The following is a 20,840-nucleotide window of genomic DNA, read 5'->3' as shown; positions in this document are numbered from 1 at the left end:
TAACAGACAAAAATAAGTTGTTATTTACAAGTAATATATATAATAAAACTACTACTATTATATGCCTTTTATACACTCTAACTGCAGTCAATTTTTGCATTGTTTAAAAAAAATTTCCTTAAACAGAAATTGTTCAGAATTATGTTTGTCCATACATGTGTATGTTATGAGAAATACAATAGCTTTTCACATTCTTAAAATTATCGGTGTAATTTACATTTTTCCCCCAATGTCAAGTGAAGATTTAAAAATGGTGCAAACTGAAACACAAAGACAAGTAGCTATGAGCGCTGAAATACAATCAATTTGGAACCTAAGAGTGTTTTAAACTACCAATCTGTGAGAAAAATCCCTAATATTTGGTATGATCATCTCACCACCCACCCCCAAAATGTCAAAGCTAATTGACTTACTTTTAAAGTAACCATGATTATTGCCTATTAGATCTTTGGAGAAGCAGAGTTTTAACCAAAAATACTTTTAATGTAGTTGAAATCTAGACATACTTAGCTTAGGGAAGAAAGAAAAGTAGAACACATAATAAGTAATGTTATCAAATCAATCCAGTTAATTTGTTTTGTCCTTGCTTTGAGTAATCCCCCATACCTCAGATAATCCAGTTGAGTCAATGGGTACTTCAGCAAGTACAAGAGCAACAATCCAGTTTTATGTGACCAAGCTTTCATTCTGCAGAAGTCCTTTAAGAATCTTGGTCCTTAACTTATTTCATTTAAGTGCTGACAGGTAAATTAACACGTATTCCAAACTGGTAACAGGGAAAACATTTACCTTTTTTTAAACCAGAATATACAAAAGACAATTTGCATAGTTACAATTCAAGCACAAAGTCACTGTAAATAAGTACAAAAGCATTTATAAATTTACTAAATCTGCTGCTGTTTGTGCCAGCCAAATTAGATAGGTATGAATGTAAACTCGAAGGGATTGAGGAGAACAGTCAGTGTTTTTGCTTAAAAAATACATAGAGAATGCTTTTTAAAGGTTTTAAAAATATTTTCTGCAGCAGGAACAAACAGTTCAAACCCCAAAGAAAGCCATCCAAAATGCCCAAATTCTTCCTATACAGCAGAGAAAGTTTGTTCATAGGTTTCAAACCTACATACAAGACGAGGCACTATTTACGCTATTTTGGAATGTGTCCATAATCCTAACATTTCAGTTCAACCCAAGATTTCCGAAGCACTCTTCGCTTCTAAGTTCCTAGGAAAATCCATCTTCAGAAGGTGGTGCGTAAGAAAATCCAACAAATGCATCATCTGCCTCTAGGACACTGGCATTAACAATGTTGTAGTCCGAAGAAACACAAACTGAGTATGGGACCATTTCTTCTGTGAACACTGCATCAAAATTCCCAATATCGTCTGGTCCAACCTAGAAAACAGAAGGATCTGTCAGTCATCAAATTAATACACAAGTTTAAAACACTTGTGCTTGTCCTTTAGATTCCAAATTTAACTCTCAAGGCTATCTATTTTGTTGTTATATTCTATTTAAGCAAAGAAATTTAAGGAAGCACATCGCTCCTTCTCTGAAAATAGGTATTAAAAGGCTGGGCTTTTTTCATTGAGGTTGGAGTTTTGACCAAATCTTACATTCTTAATGAAAAAAGTCTCTCTTAGGGAGATTAGCTCAGTTCATTAGAGCATGGTGCTAGGAGCACCAATTTTATGGATTTAGTCCCCATATGGGGCATTCACTTAAAAGCTGGGCTTGATGATCCTTGTGGGTCCCTTTCAACTCAGAATATTCTGTGATGTGTGATCTGAGATGCAAACCCTAACACCATCACCACTCCCCAGGCACCTACCACATTAGGATTAAATGGTGGTGGAATCTTCTTCTGAAGAAGATCAGTCCAGCTGAGAGATTCAAAGAATGGGTGCTTTTGAATTTCAAGCTGTAGCAAACAATAAAGATTTTAGATATTTCATAAATCCATCCTGTGGATCGTAGTAAACATTACTTCATACTACATGTCCATAGGGAAGTTCTTATGTGCACGTCCTTATCAATTTGTTTATTCACAATTTACTTTGCAATAAAAGCTGTAGTCGGTAAAAACAGCAATTAAAATTTGTGAGATTGCCTCTATAAAGTTTTCCTTCTAAAACCATACTTTCTGCTTTTAAGCCCTAAAATAAACAATCCTGAAGTCTACCCCAGAACAAGAATGTCTTCTGTTGATATCTGTTCCTGCCTTAAAGTTTTGTTAGTTTTTGTAAAGCATATCACTATCTGAGAAGCAGCTGCTTCAACAACTCTGCAATATATTTACTATTTAAGAAGCAGCAAACAGCTATGCTAAATCCTTGCATCTTGCTCAGTTACAAGGTCCACAGACTAACATGAGGACTGCAAACCAAAGACTACAAAGATCCCATCACTAATGGATGGAGTACATCCTCTAGATGATTCCTCATTGCACAGTTCTGAAGACACCTGTAACTTTCTCTTTTTGCAAACAAAGGTTTTGTTGCTACACTGGGAAAATGTCTGCCATGATTTTAAGGCTGAAAAAAAAGCTGCTGTTTGCAGGGAACTAGTGTTCCTCGTTACCTGAAGACTGGTTTCCAAATCATTAGTATTACCACATGACAGCCTTTTCTTTTGATTATTTCCCAGTTTCACTATGAACAGTGAAACCTACTTCTCTGCACCTTAGTGACTGCTACACCAGCAACTGTTTTTTCTTTGCTGCCAGGTACAGCAGCAACCAAGCTCAAAATACCCCACAACAATCACTGCTCTCTTATCCCCAGCAACTTCCAGGGATAGACCACATTGGTGTCTTTACAGAAGAAATAAAAAAGAGGAGAAGAGAGACAGATGCAGCAATGCAGTTTCTGTCTCCAACTATTAATCCTGTGCTGTGCACATTAATTTAGTGAGTCCCTTTAAATGAAATAGGGCTTAATAAATTAGGACATTACTTACAAAGTCTTCCTTTGCTCCAAGTCTGCTTTGCCGATCTTTCTCCAAAAGTTCTTCCAGGATAGACCAGGCTGTAAGGCTGATTCCTGGGCGCAAAACCAGGGGCTTATGAAGAATATTATCGTACATCTCAGCAACATCACGGCAGTAAAAAGGAGGCTAAAAAAATACAAGTTCTACATGAATTTGAAGCCACATGCAATGTTGTTTCATATGTTACATATGATCAATAAATGATTCTGTAAGACATACAAGCTGCTAGCAGTTGAGCAGAAATCTCCTTTTTATGCGCTGCTAACTTCTAATTCAGTCATCACCACTGCCAGAACTTTACACTTGATAACTTCCCACCACCCGCCTTCTCTACTCTTAACGTGTTCTCACACTAATAAGTAGCCATAGATGTAATCCAGCTTCAAAGCTCCCACTGAACTTGCCTGAAAAGAACCTGAGAATGGTAAAACAAATCCATCTCCCTATTTAAGGTCCTATGGGAAGAGACAGAACTCAAAAAAACTAGAAGAACAGATTCTTACTGGAGTAATTACATATGACTAGAAGAAGCTTAGCGAGATTTTTTTTTGTTCTAATGCTGTCAAAAGCTAGGAGAAAACCTGGGATAGCCAAGTAAAAAAAAAGTTTTTTAATTTTATTTATTGCAATATTTGACAAAATTTTACTTTTAAGTTGCTTTGGGTTTTTTGTGTATTATCACTGTTGATTCAGTTTACTCTCACAGTCCCTCAAAGTGATGATTGATTTTGCTGATGTCTCTGATTTTGCTTTTCCACAAACTGTCAGATACCAGGAGGCAATGTAAAATCCAAAAAGAAAAACAAGCACTATGTAAGTACAAGGCAATCTGTTAATCTGCTTAAATGGAGTATTCCAATATTATGAAAAAGTTTGTATCTTTTAACAACACTCAAAGGTCACTTCAAATAAAAGGGGAGAGGGGAGGAAAACAACCTTTACATATCAGGTACATACCAGCCCATAAAGCATTTCATAAAGAACTGCACCAAGGCACCACCAGTCTACTGTGTTGTCGTAGGGCTGCTTTTTAATGACTTCTGGTGCAAGATACTGAAATGAATTTTAAAAAAGTTCTTTAGAGAATTAGGCTAGCATGGATAAAACATAGGGTTTAGTCACTTCACAGTAAACACTTTCAAGAAAAGTTGCTTCATAACACTCAAATTTCAGCTTGCTGAAACACTCTAGTTTCAGCTAAATACTACACCTCACCCATCTTTCACTGTATTCAAGGTCATTCCTGTAATTTAAAGTATGTTTATCAAGTTACCAAAGTTTCTAATCCTCTGTTTGGTGAATCCCTCATACATGTTCAAGCCTTCTAAGTTTTCCAGTGCAGTTTACCCAGTAAAAAGACAACGGAGTTCAATAACTCAGTCAGCAAGTTCAAAGTTTTGTGCATATGCAATAATTTGATTGGGGCACAGATATTAATTCCCTGTAAACTTACTAAGAATCAATGGCAGGATATGGTAAGTAGATTCATATTGAAAAATCTGTAGCAGCTGTTATACAAGCTAACTGTCCTGTGTCTACCCAGCAGTTAGGAGACATGGGAGAAAACTGTATTTCAAAAGGGCTGGAAAAACAGAGGAAGGAAGAGATGAGTTATGGCCATGTGGGTAGCAAGCAGTAGACACTGTATATTAGTAAGAAGAACAATGAATAGATGTGTAGGGAGCTTGTCTTTGGGTTGGTTTCATCAAAGAATGCAAACCTCCCAGCAGTACAAAATACAGTATCTGACCTTCCAGTTACACAAATATTAATAGTGGTCAACAGTCATTAATTACTGATAAAAAACCCATGAAAGCTGTCAACATACTTCTGGGGTCCCACAGAAAGTTGCAGTGGTATCAGAAGTTGCAATCCCTTCTTTACAAAGTCCAAAGTCTGTCAAGACAACATGACCCTGTTTAAGAAAGAGTGATAAGTTAAAAAGAGAACATGTTCAACATGTGAATACACAGAAGTGTCAATTTTGTGAGAGAACACAGAAAACAGAAATAATCTTGCATACTTACTAGTGAATCTAGGAGAATGTTTTCTGGTTTTAAATCCCTATTAAAAAAGAAAATGTAGTAAATCAAAATAGTAGTCATAAATGCTTCAGAGGCAAGGGGGTTTTATTATTCTTCAGCTGAAAACTTCAAGTTTTGATGAAAGTGTTTATTCAGGTTTCCTGTAAGATGATTTCTTGTACAGTTTATTTGGTAATTTGTCCTATTTTGAATTTCTGCAGGACACGGATACCTTTCAGAAACGTACCTGTACACTATATTTATGGAGTGTAAGTAGCCCAGTGCACTGGCTATTTCAGCAGCATAAAATCTGGCTCTGTGCTCAGGAAAGGAACGTTCTCTTTGTAAGTGAAAGAACAGCTGTAAATATGCAAATAGGAAATAAGAATATTACACAGGCAAAACAAGTCAGGTTAATAACATGTAATTTTACAGTGAAGAGTAATTTATTTTGCTGTCCAGTTTTTTTTTTTTTTTAAGCACAATGAAATAGAATTGGTTTTTCTACATGATGTAGTCATTACTTTACTCTCTTCCCTGCTTCTTTTTTGTGACTCAGATGGATAGGTAACTCAAACACATTCCCTTAAAACCAGAACTAGTCAAAAGGAGCTGGAGTAAATCACTAAGCTGTGAATAGAAGTTGGTAAGACTAAATCATGCAAAATTGCCTCCAAGGAGAATATATAACCTAGTGTCAAATAAGTCATCTTTCATTTCTGAAAATGTGTGTATTCATAGATTTGCATAATTATTTATAGAATTGTATTCTGAAATAACCTAGATGTAGATCACTGAGTGAGATGTATATTCCAAGCTGATCCACCAGTTCTCTCTACTACAGAGAATTGTCTGGCAAATAATTTGAGTAGATACAGAAGTCTAGATAAAGATTAAATAATAATCATACAGATTCAACTACAGTACACACTCAACTTGTAAAGGTTTTAAGGAAAACAAAGTTTTCTGGTTTCTGCCTACAAAGGTCAGGAAAAATAAAAAGCCACCCCAGCTTTCCAAGCTTTCCATTGAGATTTGAAAGCTGCTTTGCACTGTATTTTAGTTTGCCCGAAACAATACAAAACTAAGTTCTGACCACAATTCAGAGCAAACCAGGATTTTGATAATACAGTCTAAGTAAGGTACATTAGACAAGAGAAATGCCCATCTTGTTCCAACTCTGACACAATATAATAAATTCAGTTGTCAGTTTCCTTTCTTCCCCTTTTGAAATATAAGCATCTCAGTTAATGCATACGCAAGAGGAAGCCAGTGTTCCACGGTGAAAAATGTAAACATAAGATTAATTTGTAATTAAATTTATATTACTGTAAAATACAGTATTTGTATCTGACAAGCATGAATAAATTTGGCTTGAAGTTGTCAATAAGAACAGGAATAGGGTCCAAATAGCTACAGAAGTCTGTAGCAACATCAGATAATAACAGAATTTTCAAAATTGGGAGAATGCTGATCACAGCCCATTGTAAAGGATCACTTCACTCCTCCCACCTAGAATTAGCAGAATAGACAGACTACAATGCAAACAAAACCATCACATACCTCTCCTCCATTAACAAAATCCAGGACAAAGTAAAGCTTTTCTGTTGTTTGGAATGAGTAATGTAGTCCAACCAAAAATGGATGTTTCACATTTTTCAAAAGCACATTACGTTCAGCCATAATATGTTTTTGCTGCAAGAAGTAAGAGATCAATAAGTAAACAGGAATGATTTTGTAATTAAGGGAAAAAACAAGGGAGGTGGGTGGAAAAAGACTATTTTTCTTAACCTCTTTCCTATTGAGAACAATTTTTTTCTGCAAGACTTTGACAGCATAGTATTTCCCATCCAGTTTTCGTTTTGCAAGAAGAACCTGTGAAATTCAAAAGAAAAGGAAGAAATCTGATTGTTGCAGTTCACCTACTATGGGTAATATTTTATCATTTCAGCCTAACTGGAAGGGATTCATGCTATTTTTTCACAATACAGCTTTTAATAGTCAGTCAACAATGTATTTACTAATAGAGTGAGCTTACAGTTCAGTAAAAACTTATTACGACAGTGGTATAATGAAAGATTGAATTATAACATTTGTTTTCCATGACCTGCTAAATCTCTATCAAGATTAATTTCAGCTTTTTTTTTTTTTTTGGGGGGGGGGATAAATTGTAAAGATAATTGAATGAAAAACAACAACACAAAAAATAATTAGAAAATTGAGATTTCAAAAAGGATTCTCCTTGGCATCTTTGTAAAATATCAATACTTCAGTCACTTTTCAATGTGCTGTTGCTCACACTGCTCCATAGTATCAGAGGTTTCACAAAATAGTCTCTGACAACAAGAGGAAAAACTCTATTTGTACTCCAGCTGCTGCATAAGCATAGGGGTACCTCCCTTCCTCCCGGGGGGAAACAGAGGATCGCAACTGCTCGTAATGAGAAAGGGAAAATCTCCCTTTTCTTAGTCCCAACAAGTGGCTGAGGCAGCCAACAGCTGCACCAGGGAAAAAATGGCAGGGCCACAAATCAGCAGCAAAGAGGATCCAACAGAACAGTTTATAGGCCACCCTAGAGCAACACCACTTCTGGAACCTCTGGCCAAGTCACTGTACACGAGAAACCAGCAAGCATCCTTGCACCACCATAAGACACAGGAATAAAAGCTCACCTTGCCAAAGCTGCCTTTCCCAATAACTTTCAGGAAATCAAAGTCTGTTGGTTTAGCACTGAAAGATATTTAGGAAGGAGACAGGTCATCTGGGTAGAAATTACAAGCCTTATAGCTGTACAGCAGTGTAATGTAGCACAATGGCGTGTAAGAACCCTCCTTTTCTTTGTTCCACCCAGCACTGCTTCTGCAGACCTGTCCTCAGACACAACTCCTCTTCATTTTGCAATTCCATTTTTCTCTAGGAAAGTGTTCAAATTGCATCCTCTGAGTTTATTTATTTACTAAGTTTAACCTTATCATGTAAAGGAGAAGCAAGACCATTCTTTCATTCTCCATGGTCTAGTTTCTTGTAATTTTTAAATCTCCATTTCCCCATGATGTCTCCTGGAGTTTATTTCCAGCAGTCCAAATGGATTCTAAAGCTTACATGAGGAAAGGAAGGACCAAGTTTATTATCTATTCCCTCTTATTTGTTCCATTCTTCTCTCCATCCAATTCTCCCTTGTTTTAAATTACAGTAAGAGGAGGCAGGTCCTAACACCTGCCTCTTCTTGGTGTTTGTATGAATTTACTCTCAGTTTTTCCATTTCCCACATCATCACTCCTTTCAGTTTTTCCCAGGATTCCCTTACTCTTTCCTGAATACAATTCTGTCAGCAAAACAATTATCCGTGTTTTCAAATTGCAAAACAAGTTACATCACCGTACACCTCTCTATTTATTGCTCCCGAAGGGAAGGACTCTTATATTTCATTTCATTTCTTACTGCAATCTATTAACCACCTCCTCCTGCTAGCCCAGAACAAATCTGTGAGGAAAGCAAAACCAAAATAGCAGTTATCTCCTAGAGGAGAAAAGCAGATTCACATAGAACTGAGAACAGAAACTCTACAGAAGACACCAAACAGAGACACAAGTTAGCACTGCAGTAACTGGGTTGTAGCACCAACAAGGCTCCTTTGACATGCAATAAACCAAACTAGTTTTCAGACACTGTAGGACCACTCCCAGGTCAGTCTAACTTTTCAGGTTTTAAAATTAATTTTAATCCCATTTAATTAAGCTTTAAATTTACATTAAATTAAATTACATTAAATTCAATTTAACTGAAACCTACTGAGGATTTCCAGATGGTCCCAGGTTGATATTCTGTGAGGTAGAGTTTAACTGTTGGGAGAAACAAAGAGGTTTACTTGTAATGCTTTTTCTTCTCTCTTATCTTTCAACCAATACTAATTTCAAAATACTCTACTGATCTGCTCAATCCATACTTTTATACTTGTTACATTAGAATTTTAAAGAGATCTAACATCTAGATTGGAAACTGAAATACCTGGCCATCATCACCTTGTCACAAATTCTTTCTACACACATCCTGTTCCAAGATGAAGGTAATAAAATATCTGCGTTCATTCAGAGAGGAAAAGATCAGAAATAAAAATTGAAGAGTATTTCAATAAACAACTTGTTCCTCATTCAGAACTTAACTCTTTCTCTACTTGCTTCATGAACATATTTTCTGCCTTTTATTCCAAATTCTCCAAGATCTGACTAATACAATAATTTTAAACCCACAGTGTTTATAAAAGAGTAATTAATGAAAGACACAGTGCTTTTAAAAACATGGAAGTGAACATTCTTCCAACCCCAAGAAAAACATTACCAACCTTTTCTATCCTGACATTAAAGGTTAAATAACTCAATTCCTGGAATTCCATGAATCTTACTGGTACACACCCAGGCAGAATTTGTAAATTACAGGAGCAGAGGAAGCGACTGTCATTTAGGTGATTTTCTCAATTTGTTTTTGATTTAGAAAAGCGGTATTTGTACTCTCATTGTGATTCTGGAATTTATTAGAGAAGAATAAACTGCACACAAATACAATTTACCTGGGGACAGGCTACCAAGGCAGCACAAAGCAGTAGTCCAGAAGTGGGAAATGGTCTGATTGCAGCACTGGATGCCATTACTCACTGAAATGAGCCAGTGGTGCTGGACAGTTTCGAAAGAGCTACTGTAAAAAAGACTTTTTTTTTTTTTTTTGAAGGCTTTTTTTTTGTTCCTTGTTGTTTGACTTCATCATTTACACTATCCATAAGGTGAATTTTCCACCAAAAATATGGGGTCCAGGCCATTATGCAGTAGCTCTCTTTTTGGAATTTGTTGTGGTATGACACATCATTAATTTTCCAGAGATGGTTTGTATCATTCCACATTACTTAAAATACCTTTCAAAGGAGGAGGAAATCAGTATCTTAAACTAGTGACTTTAAAATGAAACCTTCAGAACACACTAAATCTCCTGAGGATCACACACAAACTGAAACAACTCTTACATCTTTACCAGGGGCTGAATAAGAAAAGAAGCAGTAATATCACATCTTTCTGCCAGGTAGTAAGTAATAGAGAAGACAAGCTTAAATATGGCACCTCTGCCTTCCTAGATCTCATTTTTTCAAACAGCACTGTTTCTGGAGGCTGCAAACTAATTTTCAGAGAATACATCCAGCTATATAGTAGCTTTTTTGACAAAAGAAACTTCAGACCTCACACAGCGTTATATGTGAAATGAAATCAAATCCATCCTTCCTCCTAAGTGAATTTCAGAAAGACTGCATTTTTTCCCCTGAGAGAATTCTATTTCTCCCCATCTTTAAAAAAGAAGAACACACAAGCAAACAAAAAGACAATTAAACATTCAATCTCCCCTGCTCCTTGCCAGATGTTCTTAGCAAGAGCCTTTGAATAGGCTGCAAAAACTCTGACAGCTAAGCTATGACTAAAGTTGTGTTTCTTTAACCCATATAGCAAGGGAAGAATAAGCAAGACAAAGTCAGCAATCACTTTTACTCCTCTCTGCAGTTCTCATCTGACAAAAAAATAGCTTACAGCCCACAGTGGAACTGAGTTGTTTAAAAGAACAGGGAGGGGATTTATGGCAAAACATACCAGTAGTTTTCAATAAATAATATACCTAAGAAGATTGCCCTCAAGTAGCTAAAATTCAGAAGACTGTTCTACTTCTGTTTTATTACCTTCCGACTGCTCCTTTCATCTTCATCTTCAGATGGATCTGACTGGTGTTTTGGGTTATCCATCTGAAGAAATGCTCTGACATCTGGGCTAGAAGAACAGTTAACTTCATTAGCACACCATTAATCTGCATGATTTTCAGCCATAAACACAGAGCATAGGATTGAACAGCAGCATACAGAGGAGTTACTCATCACAAAGTTTTGTATTTAAGTTCTGGTAACTAAGAGCTGTGTACAAGCAATACTTTTACAGCAACATAATTCAACTGCCAAGTGTGTTATACAGCACAAACCTTTTCACTTGCAAAAACCTGACAAGTTAAAGTATACATATGTATATGAAGACTTCAGAAGGAAACCCTGCAGAACTGCATTTAAAGATAATTATCAGAAGAAAGCATGTGTTCTAACTGGCTAGCAGCCACCAAGAAACCAACTTTCTTCCCAAAACCAGAAGACTTTAAATTTTTGTTTTCTAAAATTAATTGAATTGTTCAATACAATAGGGAATGAAATACATCAACTGTATACCAAGGAAAGATACATATTCCAAGAGATACACAGCAGTAATGTTCCTCTCCCCATTCACTTTAAAGCAGAAGATGGTGATCTTGTATTCAGAATTCCTTCTGGCTGGGCACTGTCAAAACAGTGTTATGAAATCCTTCCAGTCAGCTGCAGGACACAAATGCTTCAGGAATTAGCGACAGGCTTCCCACAGTACCTAAGGAGATGCATTTTATCTTCAGCAGCAGTTTCAAGCTCTGTCCTGGTGGGGCTGGGGGACAAGGACTGAGAGAAAGGTGGGAAAGTAAGAGAATTCCAAGAATTCCTTCTTCCAGGATGAAAGGCTTGTCCAACAGATGAAAAGAATGTAACGTCCTTCTGAGCCACAGCACAGTGCAAGTAATAATTAATGGAATACGACTGAGGAAAAATTAATTCCTAAAAACGTGGGTATTGTGTATAGCCTGTATAAACCACTTCAAGAGGTGGTTTGAATCTTTCAAGTTCCTTCAGTTCACTAAAAGGCAACCTTCTTATCAAGGAAGAAATATTACCTACATTTCAGAGACAAAGTTGTTTCAGGAGGACTCAGGGCAGTCACTGATAGGAAACTCCACATGAGCCATTCACTACAAGAAAAGCACTAGCTTACTATGGAGCTGCTCTTTTAATCTGTCCCTAGAATATATAAAATAGGGTAATTTTAAGTACGAAACAAATGTACTCCCTATTTTCAATCCGTTCACCCTTCACATCTCTGATCAGTGAGGATCAGAAGTAAGAGATGAACTGTTTCTGACACTTCTCCAGTTCCTGCAATTTCCTGTCAGCTCTACTGAACCTACCTCATATCCCAGGCTATCTGAGGCTCACACTCTTCATCACTTACATTCTGTATTTCTAAGTCCTATTTGAAATATGTTTCAGTTACCTTCAGCCTTTCAGGTTTAAAGCACAGCAACAAGACTGTTCACATAATTTCCCACCATCATTTCAGTTTAATACTTCCCATTTTATATGAACTCCAAATTCTGATCTATTTCAGCATCTGTCTTGTATCCTGAGGCCAGGAAAACAAAAATCACAGTTGTTTGAATATTGTAGTAATACTGGGTCATGATGCAACAATTTAAGTTTCAGAACGTTTGGATATCATAAAATCAAGAATAATAAGTTATGGTTAATGCTTTTCACTAGACAGAAAAACAGAAACAGACCTTAATTACCTTTCAGCATTAATTATTCTGGACAACTGGTTGATTAAATAGAGCATGTTGTAATACATCTCAAATAGTTACTATAGTAACTTTGTTCATGACTGAATTCACAGCAGGAAAAACATAAAAATATTAATTCACAGGAAAAGGTAGCAGTACAGTTGCATGGTGTTCCACAACTCCACAATAGCCAGAATCATAACTAATTGATGCTACACTGTTCACATCTGCAATTCTACAAGCACTGCAAAGAACTACTGATTAAAAATAAAATGTTTTATGTACCAATTTCTGAGGCAAGATTGCAGCATGTTATGCAAAACGCTATACAGATTGATAAGACTTCTATGCTGTATTAACTCGCATGGATTAACTCAATGTATTTAAGAATACATGGAAACTATTCCTAAAATAACCTCACCTATGAAATTAAAAGGGTTGAGAAAACCACTTAAAAAAGGATACTCAGTATACACTGTACATATACTACCAGAAAACTTGATTTTGTCTGGATTTTTATGATTGATTGAATAAATTTAATTTGTGGATTATCTCTGAAATACACAAAAGAGTGTCAAGCTCTGCTTAATACTGTTGCTTATGTAATAGTCATTCTGCATTAGTCTTTCTGTAAAAACACTATAATACCACACAAAAATTTTGGATGCACACAGAAATATGAAGAAACCCAAAAGGTCACACAAATTTTGAAGCAAAATGGTAGAATTAATAGCCAGTGACAGAAACTTAACATTTAAGACACATTTTATTTAAATAATAGTGCGCAGCTCCTCCCTCTTGTCACCACATTTTCTTAAAAAGTAAACCACTGATATCTTTCTTACAGAAAGCAAAGGTTCAAAAAGCCCTAATATAGTAAAGCTAAAGTAATACTTTAAAAGAAGACAATAATATAGTGCAAGGTTTGCTTTCCCCAGCATGGACTGTAAGATTCTACTATTCAGGTGTTTCATATTCATTTTTATATTCATCAGATTTTGAAATTAGAAAAAAACTGTGACTGATTTTCTTCTAAGGAACACATTCAGACCCTGCCTCTCACTTAGAGAACTGATAACTCATTTCCCCACAGGTTGCAGAGTATTGTCATCCTTGAGTTCTTCAAGTGTTATGCAAATGTTCTCATTCTCATTAAGGAGCTACTTTGGACTATTTAAAAATAACTGCATTATATCTTTAATGCATCCTCTATTATACAGTTTTTCAAACAGGTTTTCTTTGGACATGTTCTGATAGACAGCAATTAAATGCATTAATACTTCAGTGAAGGCCTACATTTGAGGGGGTGAGCAGCCCACTTTCAGGAGTTGTGTAGTGTTTTAGGGAGGCTCACAGTGCTCACTAGGAAGAAACTCCCAGCTCCTATTAAGGACAGCAGTCAGCAAGGGGGACACATTATCAGACCTCTATCCCTCCTGCCTTATCTATCCCTACCTTTTCTTGGAACACCTACATTCTACCTGTGAGAGCAAGCTGTCTATCACAGCAAGTTTGCTGAGGAAATGCAGCTTGAATCTAGTCCACTTAATTCCCAATTTGGACTAAGCCAGTGATCTCACACTGTATTCCACCTGACAGTAACTGCAGGAAAAGCTGTCACAGGGTCTCTTCTAAGCACTCCAATACACCTTAGGTTTTCTTAGATTTTTTTTATTGAGCAAGAAGGTTTGGCTTCAATATTCAAGAAATGTGCCAGATCCAAGAAAAAAACTCCACTGATGGAAAATAAGAACACAGTGCTGCACGTTTCAAAGAATAATGTAAATATTACCATCTTGGACACACTGAATCTGACGTTTGTGTTTTTCACTTCAGATGTTTAGGTACCTTCTCATCCAAAAATGAGAACACCTTGAATCACCCTTATGCTTTTAGTGAAACAATTCTCCTAAGCAGGACTTAAAATATATGACATGCTGATAGTGGTTTTAATGCTTAAAAGATGCAGTGGAAGGTGGATTTCCTAATGGTTCTGTGAGAATGCACATCCCACTAAGCCTTCCTTGCACATCACTAACTTTACATAAGTTTTTTGACCTAATTTCAAATTTAATTAGCACATTAAAGCAAAACTAAGAAAGCAAGGATGGTCTATCTGTGAAGACTCAGTCATCACATATCCCTTGAGTAGCTTCTGTCAGATTTTACAAAAAATTCCAAGCACCAAGATCAAAGAATTGGTATTCCTTCTATGACAACATTCACTGGCACAACAGAAAAGGTGACAGATTACATAATTATTAATATGATTTGTTGCAGTGCAACACTGCAAAAAGTAAAAGCTAACTTCAGAAAAACAATCACCTTGCAGTGATTAAAAGAGAAACAACACAGAAATTACTTCAAAATTAAATGCTTTTGCACTAAACTGTGGATTAAAGGCTTTCTCTCCTGCTTAATTCAGTATTTCTTTAAGGGTGGGGTAGAGACAAACTTTGGTCTCTATTTATTGTTTTTACTGTAGAACTCTGTTTCATAAGCTTATTATTGAACACACTTTCATCAGCACCAAACACTATCAGGCCTATGTCTTAACCCTGGTTTAAGTTAGTTTAATGGATCAGGCAATCTAAGTCCCATATCAAAGATCACTGATTCTTCTACCGTTACATTCAAGCATAAAACAATTTTAAAAGCTCACCAAAATTTATGGAGGCAGGTGGATTTGAGGTTTGATGCCTTTTTTTTTTTAAGCACACCATTTTGTGCTTTCCATAACTGAAAAGCACCATTTTACCTTTGGAGGACTAGTATGTTTCAAAACAAAAATATTTGGTAATTGAATCTACTGAGAACCAGAGGACGAGATTGGCCTAAATAAACCAGTATCCATTCCCAATGAAACAAAACAGATTGGTTCTCAGTAATTTGTTATATTAAAGAGCTTTTTATTATTTCCCAAAGGATAGTACCATAAACCTAAACCTCACAGTGTTTGTTCTGGTGGAAAGGTATCCTTCCGTAAAGACTTCATTACTAATTTTTTTCACTAATCAAAAGAAATATATATAAAATGTTCCTATTTTTATTTTTCTAGAAAGGAAAGGAAGTACATATTTCAAGTTGATAGGACATTAAATAGTTCATTTGTTGTGAAAAATGAATGCTGAGAACTGCAGTGATATTCTGTTAGAGTTACTTTTTTCCTGTGGGAAATGGGCAATTTCACAGGCTGTACAAATAGGCTAATTTAACAAAGCATATTTTTTAAAGACATTTACTCAACACTAAATCTAAGCATAGAGCTTTGCCATTTTACCAGTTCAAGCAACCCAGAAAGCTGCATGGATTTAGCTGAAACTGATTACAGCTTTTGACTGAAAGAAGGCACGTCTTTGCCCTGCAGTTCACACACAAAGTGCTGTTCTCCAGATTTAGCTGGAGCTGACTCTGTCCTAACACCACCTCCCATGCACCACTGGTAGTGGTAAACACACCTGCAGTTCTTCTGCTGGGAAGGGTTTAGGTACAAGCTTATCCATCATTTCCTTTAGGCAGCTCAGTTTGGTTGTCCCAAACCACCTCAGCCAGCTAATTAAGCCACTTGGTTACTGTCCTTTAAACAAGTTCTGGAGCACACATGAACTGCTCTTAACAAAAAAAAAGATGCAGGCAGTGACTGACTGCCAACAACACAGCAGCAAGTGACAGCAGGGCCCTCAAACACTACAGCCACTGGCAAAACAAACACCTGCCCAGCACAGCAACAGTTTACAGTGGAATCTGCACCCCTGGAATTAAGATCAGTTAATTGCCTGCGAATTGATTTGTAGGTTGGTTTTCAGAAAACAAAAATACTTTTATACTCTTCAGTCTGTAGATTTTTCCTGAATGGATGGCCATATAAAGTTTAATTTTTTATACTGAAGAGCTCTAAACAGGTAAAATACATTTTCTGGTTAAATACCTAATTAGCAATTTTGTATTTAACATATCTTTTCATCTCATGTCTTTTCAACAGCCCTTATAAAACAGAAATGAAACTACTTACTGGTTGCATAGCTCTGGCTGTCTAACTAAATTTTGAATGAATTCATTCAGTCCTGCTCTTCTCTGTTTAATAAAATCTGAAAAAAACAGATTTATTAGAATCATCAATCAGCTTGTGAAAAAGACTTATTTTCTTATTCAGTTTTTTTAGGATTTAAAACAGCAGTTAAAAGGAGACTGGCCCATGACTAATTTAGAACAAGATTGATTCTACATATAAAAACTGCAAGCTTTAAACATTGAACTGAGCTGAGAGAATAAATTTCAGTGTCCCTGTAACACTACTTACAAATGTTGAAAGGCAGGTGGATTAGAAGTGCCACCCTGTGCTTCAAGAACAGTGTGCAACCGCAGCGGGCTAACCTGTGCAGCCTTCACTGCACGGGTGAGCCCTTCAGTACCTGATTCCACAGAAACAAAAACCCCAAGAAGTCACAGGCAAAACCTGACATCAGTTGCACAATTCAAGTTTTTACATGAACAGTCCCACCAAGCAGCATATTTCCATAATGTATGTATGGCAGGGGGAAAATTGCACAATTCATCCTGCCAGCAGGCACTCAGATATAGCCATCAAAGATAACAAAATAAAACACTTTCCTTTAGATTTTGGACATCATCTCCAACATTAAAAAAAGATAATCCTCAGAATCCCTTCCCTTGTCTAAAGCTTAAGACATGTAATTGTTCTGTAGCAACATGGAAAGATACACAAAGGATTTAGAATAGAGATGGAGTTCTAACATAAAGTGTAAAATGGAATAATCCTATCCTTCATTACTCATATCAACAATAACTTGTATGGAAAAAAGAATACTTAAGTCCTGCACTAACTTTTAAGGCATTTCAATAACTGTCATATCCAGATTACTGACTATTATTAAAATTTTAAATTAAAATTAAATAGTTGTTAATTGAAACAGCTGTACTTAAAACATTAAGAAAAATGTCCGTATTGTTTCAGGTAATTGTAATCCCTGAATCCTTCCTAGGGTATTTAATAATCCCTGATTATTGACAGGGATATTACTGACATCTAACAGAAGGGTGAATTTGCATACAGATATCATGGGAGTGAACAACAGCAGCAGTTTCAGTGTGGCAGATGTACAGTGTCATCAGTCCCTCTAAGCCTACAGGGCTATCCATGCTGTGAAGATGAAACGCCTGTAACATCTGAAATTTTCAGGTTCTGTATTCTGACTGATTTCTGTTCCATTTTTTCAAGTTAAAACAAGATTAATTTAAAAATAACCTAAGTGCCAATAAAATTGGAGCATTTAAATGGCAATTTAAATGACAGTATTTTTGGTAGTTTTGGGTAAAAGGATGCAAAGGTCTCACTCTGTTGCATTTCAATGCAATAGTACAATGCTGCATACCCATGGATGGATTACAGAAGTAAAATACCTCTTCAATATTTATAAAATACGTAACTTGTTTCAGGAGCCAGCAGAAACATTACATCAAAGCTTCAATAAATCAGTGTTAAGAAAAAATTATTTACATAAGCATCATGGCTCCATCTCCACCCTGCCTCCCAGCAAGAAACATCTTGAGAACTATTCGGTTTCTCATGCTTCAAGGATTTCAGTGTAGTTCACGGAAATTTAAAACAAGTTTGAGGACTTTGTTTTACATATATAATTTTATTAAAGTTTTAGTTGAGGGTTTTTTCACCATTAAAACTCCAGTTTCCTAAATTTGGCTCCAAGAAATCCACCTGCATATTTGCCTGTACAGCAAACCAGACTTCATGGCATTCTCTGGTCTTCAGCCAGCTCTGATAATCCCAAGGTCAGAGAAAAAGAACCAGAACTAAAAAGTCCCTGTAGACAAAATACACGTAGAACTATTGGCAATCATTTACATCTTTATCAGAAGAGAACATCAGACCTTGGTACTTGTATTTGATTGTTCTAATAAAAAAATAAAACAGTATTTCACATCAGGATCCAGATGATTAACTGCAACTGCCAAAAACTAGGTTTGTGTGTCAGAACTTTAAAAAACCCAAACATACACATCCTAAGAATTCAACAGCTTTGGATTCATTTGTTCCTCAGCAGAAGAAAAAATGAAACAATTGAAACAGGGGCAGGAGGAGATGAAACTACAGTCTGACCACATCAGCAAGCCAGGGGAGGGCAGGAGGGGCCCAAAGTGCATCAGGAAAAGCCTGAAGTAAAAATGGCTTGAATGAATAGCACAAACACACAGAGCAATGGTCTGCCCTTCCCATTTGCCTTTTTAACTAATTCATCCGTGGTGCCACCCAGGTTACTTCAAGGCACCTTACTAGTGACTGTCATTAGTACTTTGCTGTGTACAGAGCAAGCCAAATGGCCACCTATCACTGGTAACTGGAGCACAACACGTTCACATCAGACATGCTTCCTGTTGTTCCACTCACAGAAGTTCGTTTTCACCTGAACTGTACAAGGAAGCACATTCAGATACAGAGAGTTCAAAAGTCCTCAACATAAAGCCTTGAGTTGTTTCATTTTTCAGAGATGGCTGTGGGGCATGTAACTCAAAGAAAGTTTAAAATGGACTACGCACAACGCTTAGGAAGAGTTTGGGGTTTGGTTTTTGCTTTTATAGGAGAGAGCTCACATCTGACAGTTCAGAATCAGAATCCTGAATATGGGAGGGCTGGGAGGAGCTATAGCCTTCAGCCCAAGAGAGGCACTGGGCGACCAAGCAATGCTTCGTTCACTATCACAAGGTAAAACACCTACCCACGCTAGTTCCTGCTCTTGACTGAAGCATGACTAAACTTTGGTTTAGTCACTGTTTTGAGGACCGTTGCAAAACTCATATAAGGCAGTTTCTTGTAGGCTGGAATAGATCAATTTTCATATAAAGAAACTGACAAAATGAATAACAAGATGATGGCATACCAGGATCAAAATTATCTCCAAATATTCTTTTAGCTGGAATCTTCAGGTTCATGGTGGGAAATTGCTTCTTTAGCTGAAAACAAAACACATAAAACTGGATTGTACTTAGACATTAAAGTACCTAGAAATAATTGCATTTTGTTTGTTTTCTGATGAACAGTTTGAACACCTGATTATTAGTAATTCTGCTCCACTGTGCCATTTCCTCTGCTCATACACATGGGTGAAAAAAACATACCCAGAACAATCTGTACTCAGTTTGTTTGCAAAAGACATACTCTTTTAAATTCAAAGGCCATCTCATCTTAATTTTGCAATAGTGCAAAATTATTTGCCCCAGGTTAAAAAAACAAATTTCAGTATTGTTTTTATTTTTCTTCTTCTTCCTTCCTCCATCAATTCTTTATCTCTTTGGGGTTTGTTTTTCTCTTATTTGCTTGCTTACACAGGGCTGTATGCATGAGGTTTAGGATAGGCTGGGGATACAGGCATCTGGATTTTGTCCAAATAACATTCTTTAAGCTTTAGAAATCACAGGTGGTCTACCCCTACATCAAAATCACAAGCAGATGAACAGTCTATTTTAGGTACCTGCACTTGATAATTCAATTATTATTACACTTGATAAACTGACCAGAAGATCGTACACAACAACAGTGACTTATACATTAAAAAAACCCCAAACCTGACACTAATCAAGCCTTGACTACATTTACTTCACCTTCAAGTGCTCCAGAAGAGAAATCTTGCTCTCATCCTTTTTAAGGGAGTAATTTTCTAATACAGTAGCTGGCAATTCTTCTTCCCTTAGCAACACCAGTATTTCTTTCAGTTAGCAGCGCAAGTTCTTTTTTGTGTATAAATTGTATGAATTTCTGAAGAGAAACGGGACTAAATGTCCTCCTGGTTATGCTTCCTCAGAACCTCACCTCTGGCCATGTTTAGAGAGACCGGGGCTGAACAAACTTTTAGCAGAGCAAGGCCAATTCTAATGGCGAGAGAACACAGCAAAGGAACAGGATCACCAACACTCCCTCCGAAAGGAGGATTTTCTGTTTTCACATCCCTTACAGTTCTATCTCTACAAGATGCAGGCAAAGCACAGCATGGGGTATCCAGGGGCATTTCAGCTCAAACATTTCCAAGAACATTTCCAAGATCACAGCCTATGTTTAGAGGCTACTGCCGCATGCAAATCCATGCATAGGGAGGCAGAAGAGAGAAGGCCTGACTAGTTCCCAGAGAGACAGTGGAAGGGAAGGCACAAATAAGCAGCTGATAATATTTTAGTATGGGAATCAGAGGGGAATTATTTCCTCTTTTGTTAAAGCAAAAATTATGGTTTCCAAACATGAAGAACTGGAGGAAAGTATGGGCACAGCAGACATAAGTCATACTCACATCTGAACAAGTATTTACCCCACTTGCCCACTACGTAAAAGCAGCAAAACCCTCTTCTAGCAACAAACCCAAGAAATTC

At 36.7% G+C, this 20,840-nt stretch overlaps 1 protein-coding gene across 4 annotated transcripts in view; it reads right to left on the bottom strand.

Moving 5' to 3' along the window:
- SGK3 (serum/glucocorticoid regulated kinase family member 3) overlaps window positions 1-20,840 on the bottom strand; it is a 55,610-nt gene continuing 34,770 nt past the window's right edge. For 2 of the 4 annotated variants that reach the window (XM_053979142.1, XM_053979147.1), the window contains exons 4-17: window positions 19,361-19,433; window positions 16,459-16,534; window positions 10,723-10,810; window positions 8,802-8,851; window positions 7,682-7,739; window positions 6,801-6,884; window positions 6,573-6,704; window positions 5,257-5,369; window positions 5,013-5,049; window positions 4,814-4,900; window positions 3,943-4,038; window positions 2,956-3,111; window positions 1,829-1,918; window positions 1-1,392 (exon numbers count right to left, since the gene is read on the bottom strand). In XM_053979142.1, coding sequence (XP_053835117.1) covers window positions 1,222-1,392; window positions 1,829-1,918; window positions 2,956-3,111; window positions 3,943-4,038; window positions 4,814-4,900; window positions 5,013-5,049; window positions 5,257-5,369; window positions 6,573-6,704; window positions 6,801-6,884; window positions 7,682-7,739; window positions 8,802-8,851; window positions 10,723-10,810; window positions 16,459-16,534; window positions 19,361-19,433 — 1,311 coding nt within the window. In that variant the 3' untranslated portion in view covers window positions 1-1,221. Of the gene's footprint in view, window positions 1,393-1,828; window positions 1,919-2,955; window positions 3,112-3,942; window positions 4,039-4,813; window positions 4,901-5,012; window positions 5,050-5,256; window positions 5,370-6,572; window positions 6,705-6,800; window positions 6,885-7,681; window positions 7,740-8,801; window positions 8,852-10,722; window positions 10,811-16,458; window positions 16,535-19,360; window positions 19,434-20,840 lie in introns of those variants that run through there. The other 2 variants (XM_053979156.1, XM_053979166.1) reach the window with 2 other exon arrangements.

This window comes from Vidua macroura, chromosome 1 (genome assembly GCF_024509145.1).
Source record: "Vidua macroura isolate BioBank_ID:100142 chromosome 1, ASM2450914v1, whole genome shotgun sequence".
In the NCBI taxonomy this organism is placed as follows: Eukaryota; Metazoa; Chordata; class Aves; order Passeriformes; family Viduidae; genus Vidua; species Vidua macroura.
This window is presented reverse-complemented; position numbering and strand designations above follow the sequence as displayed.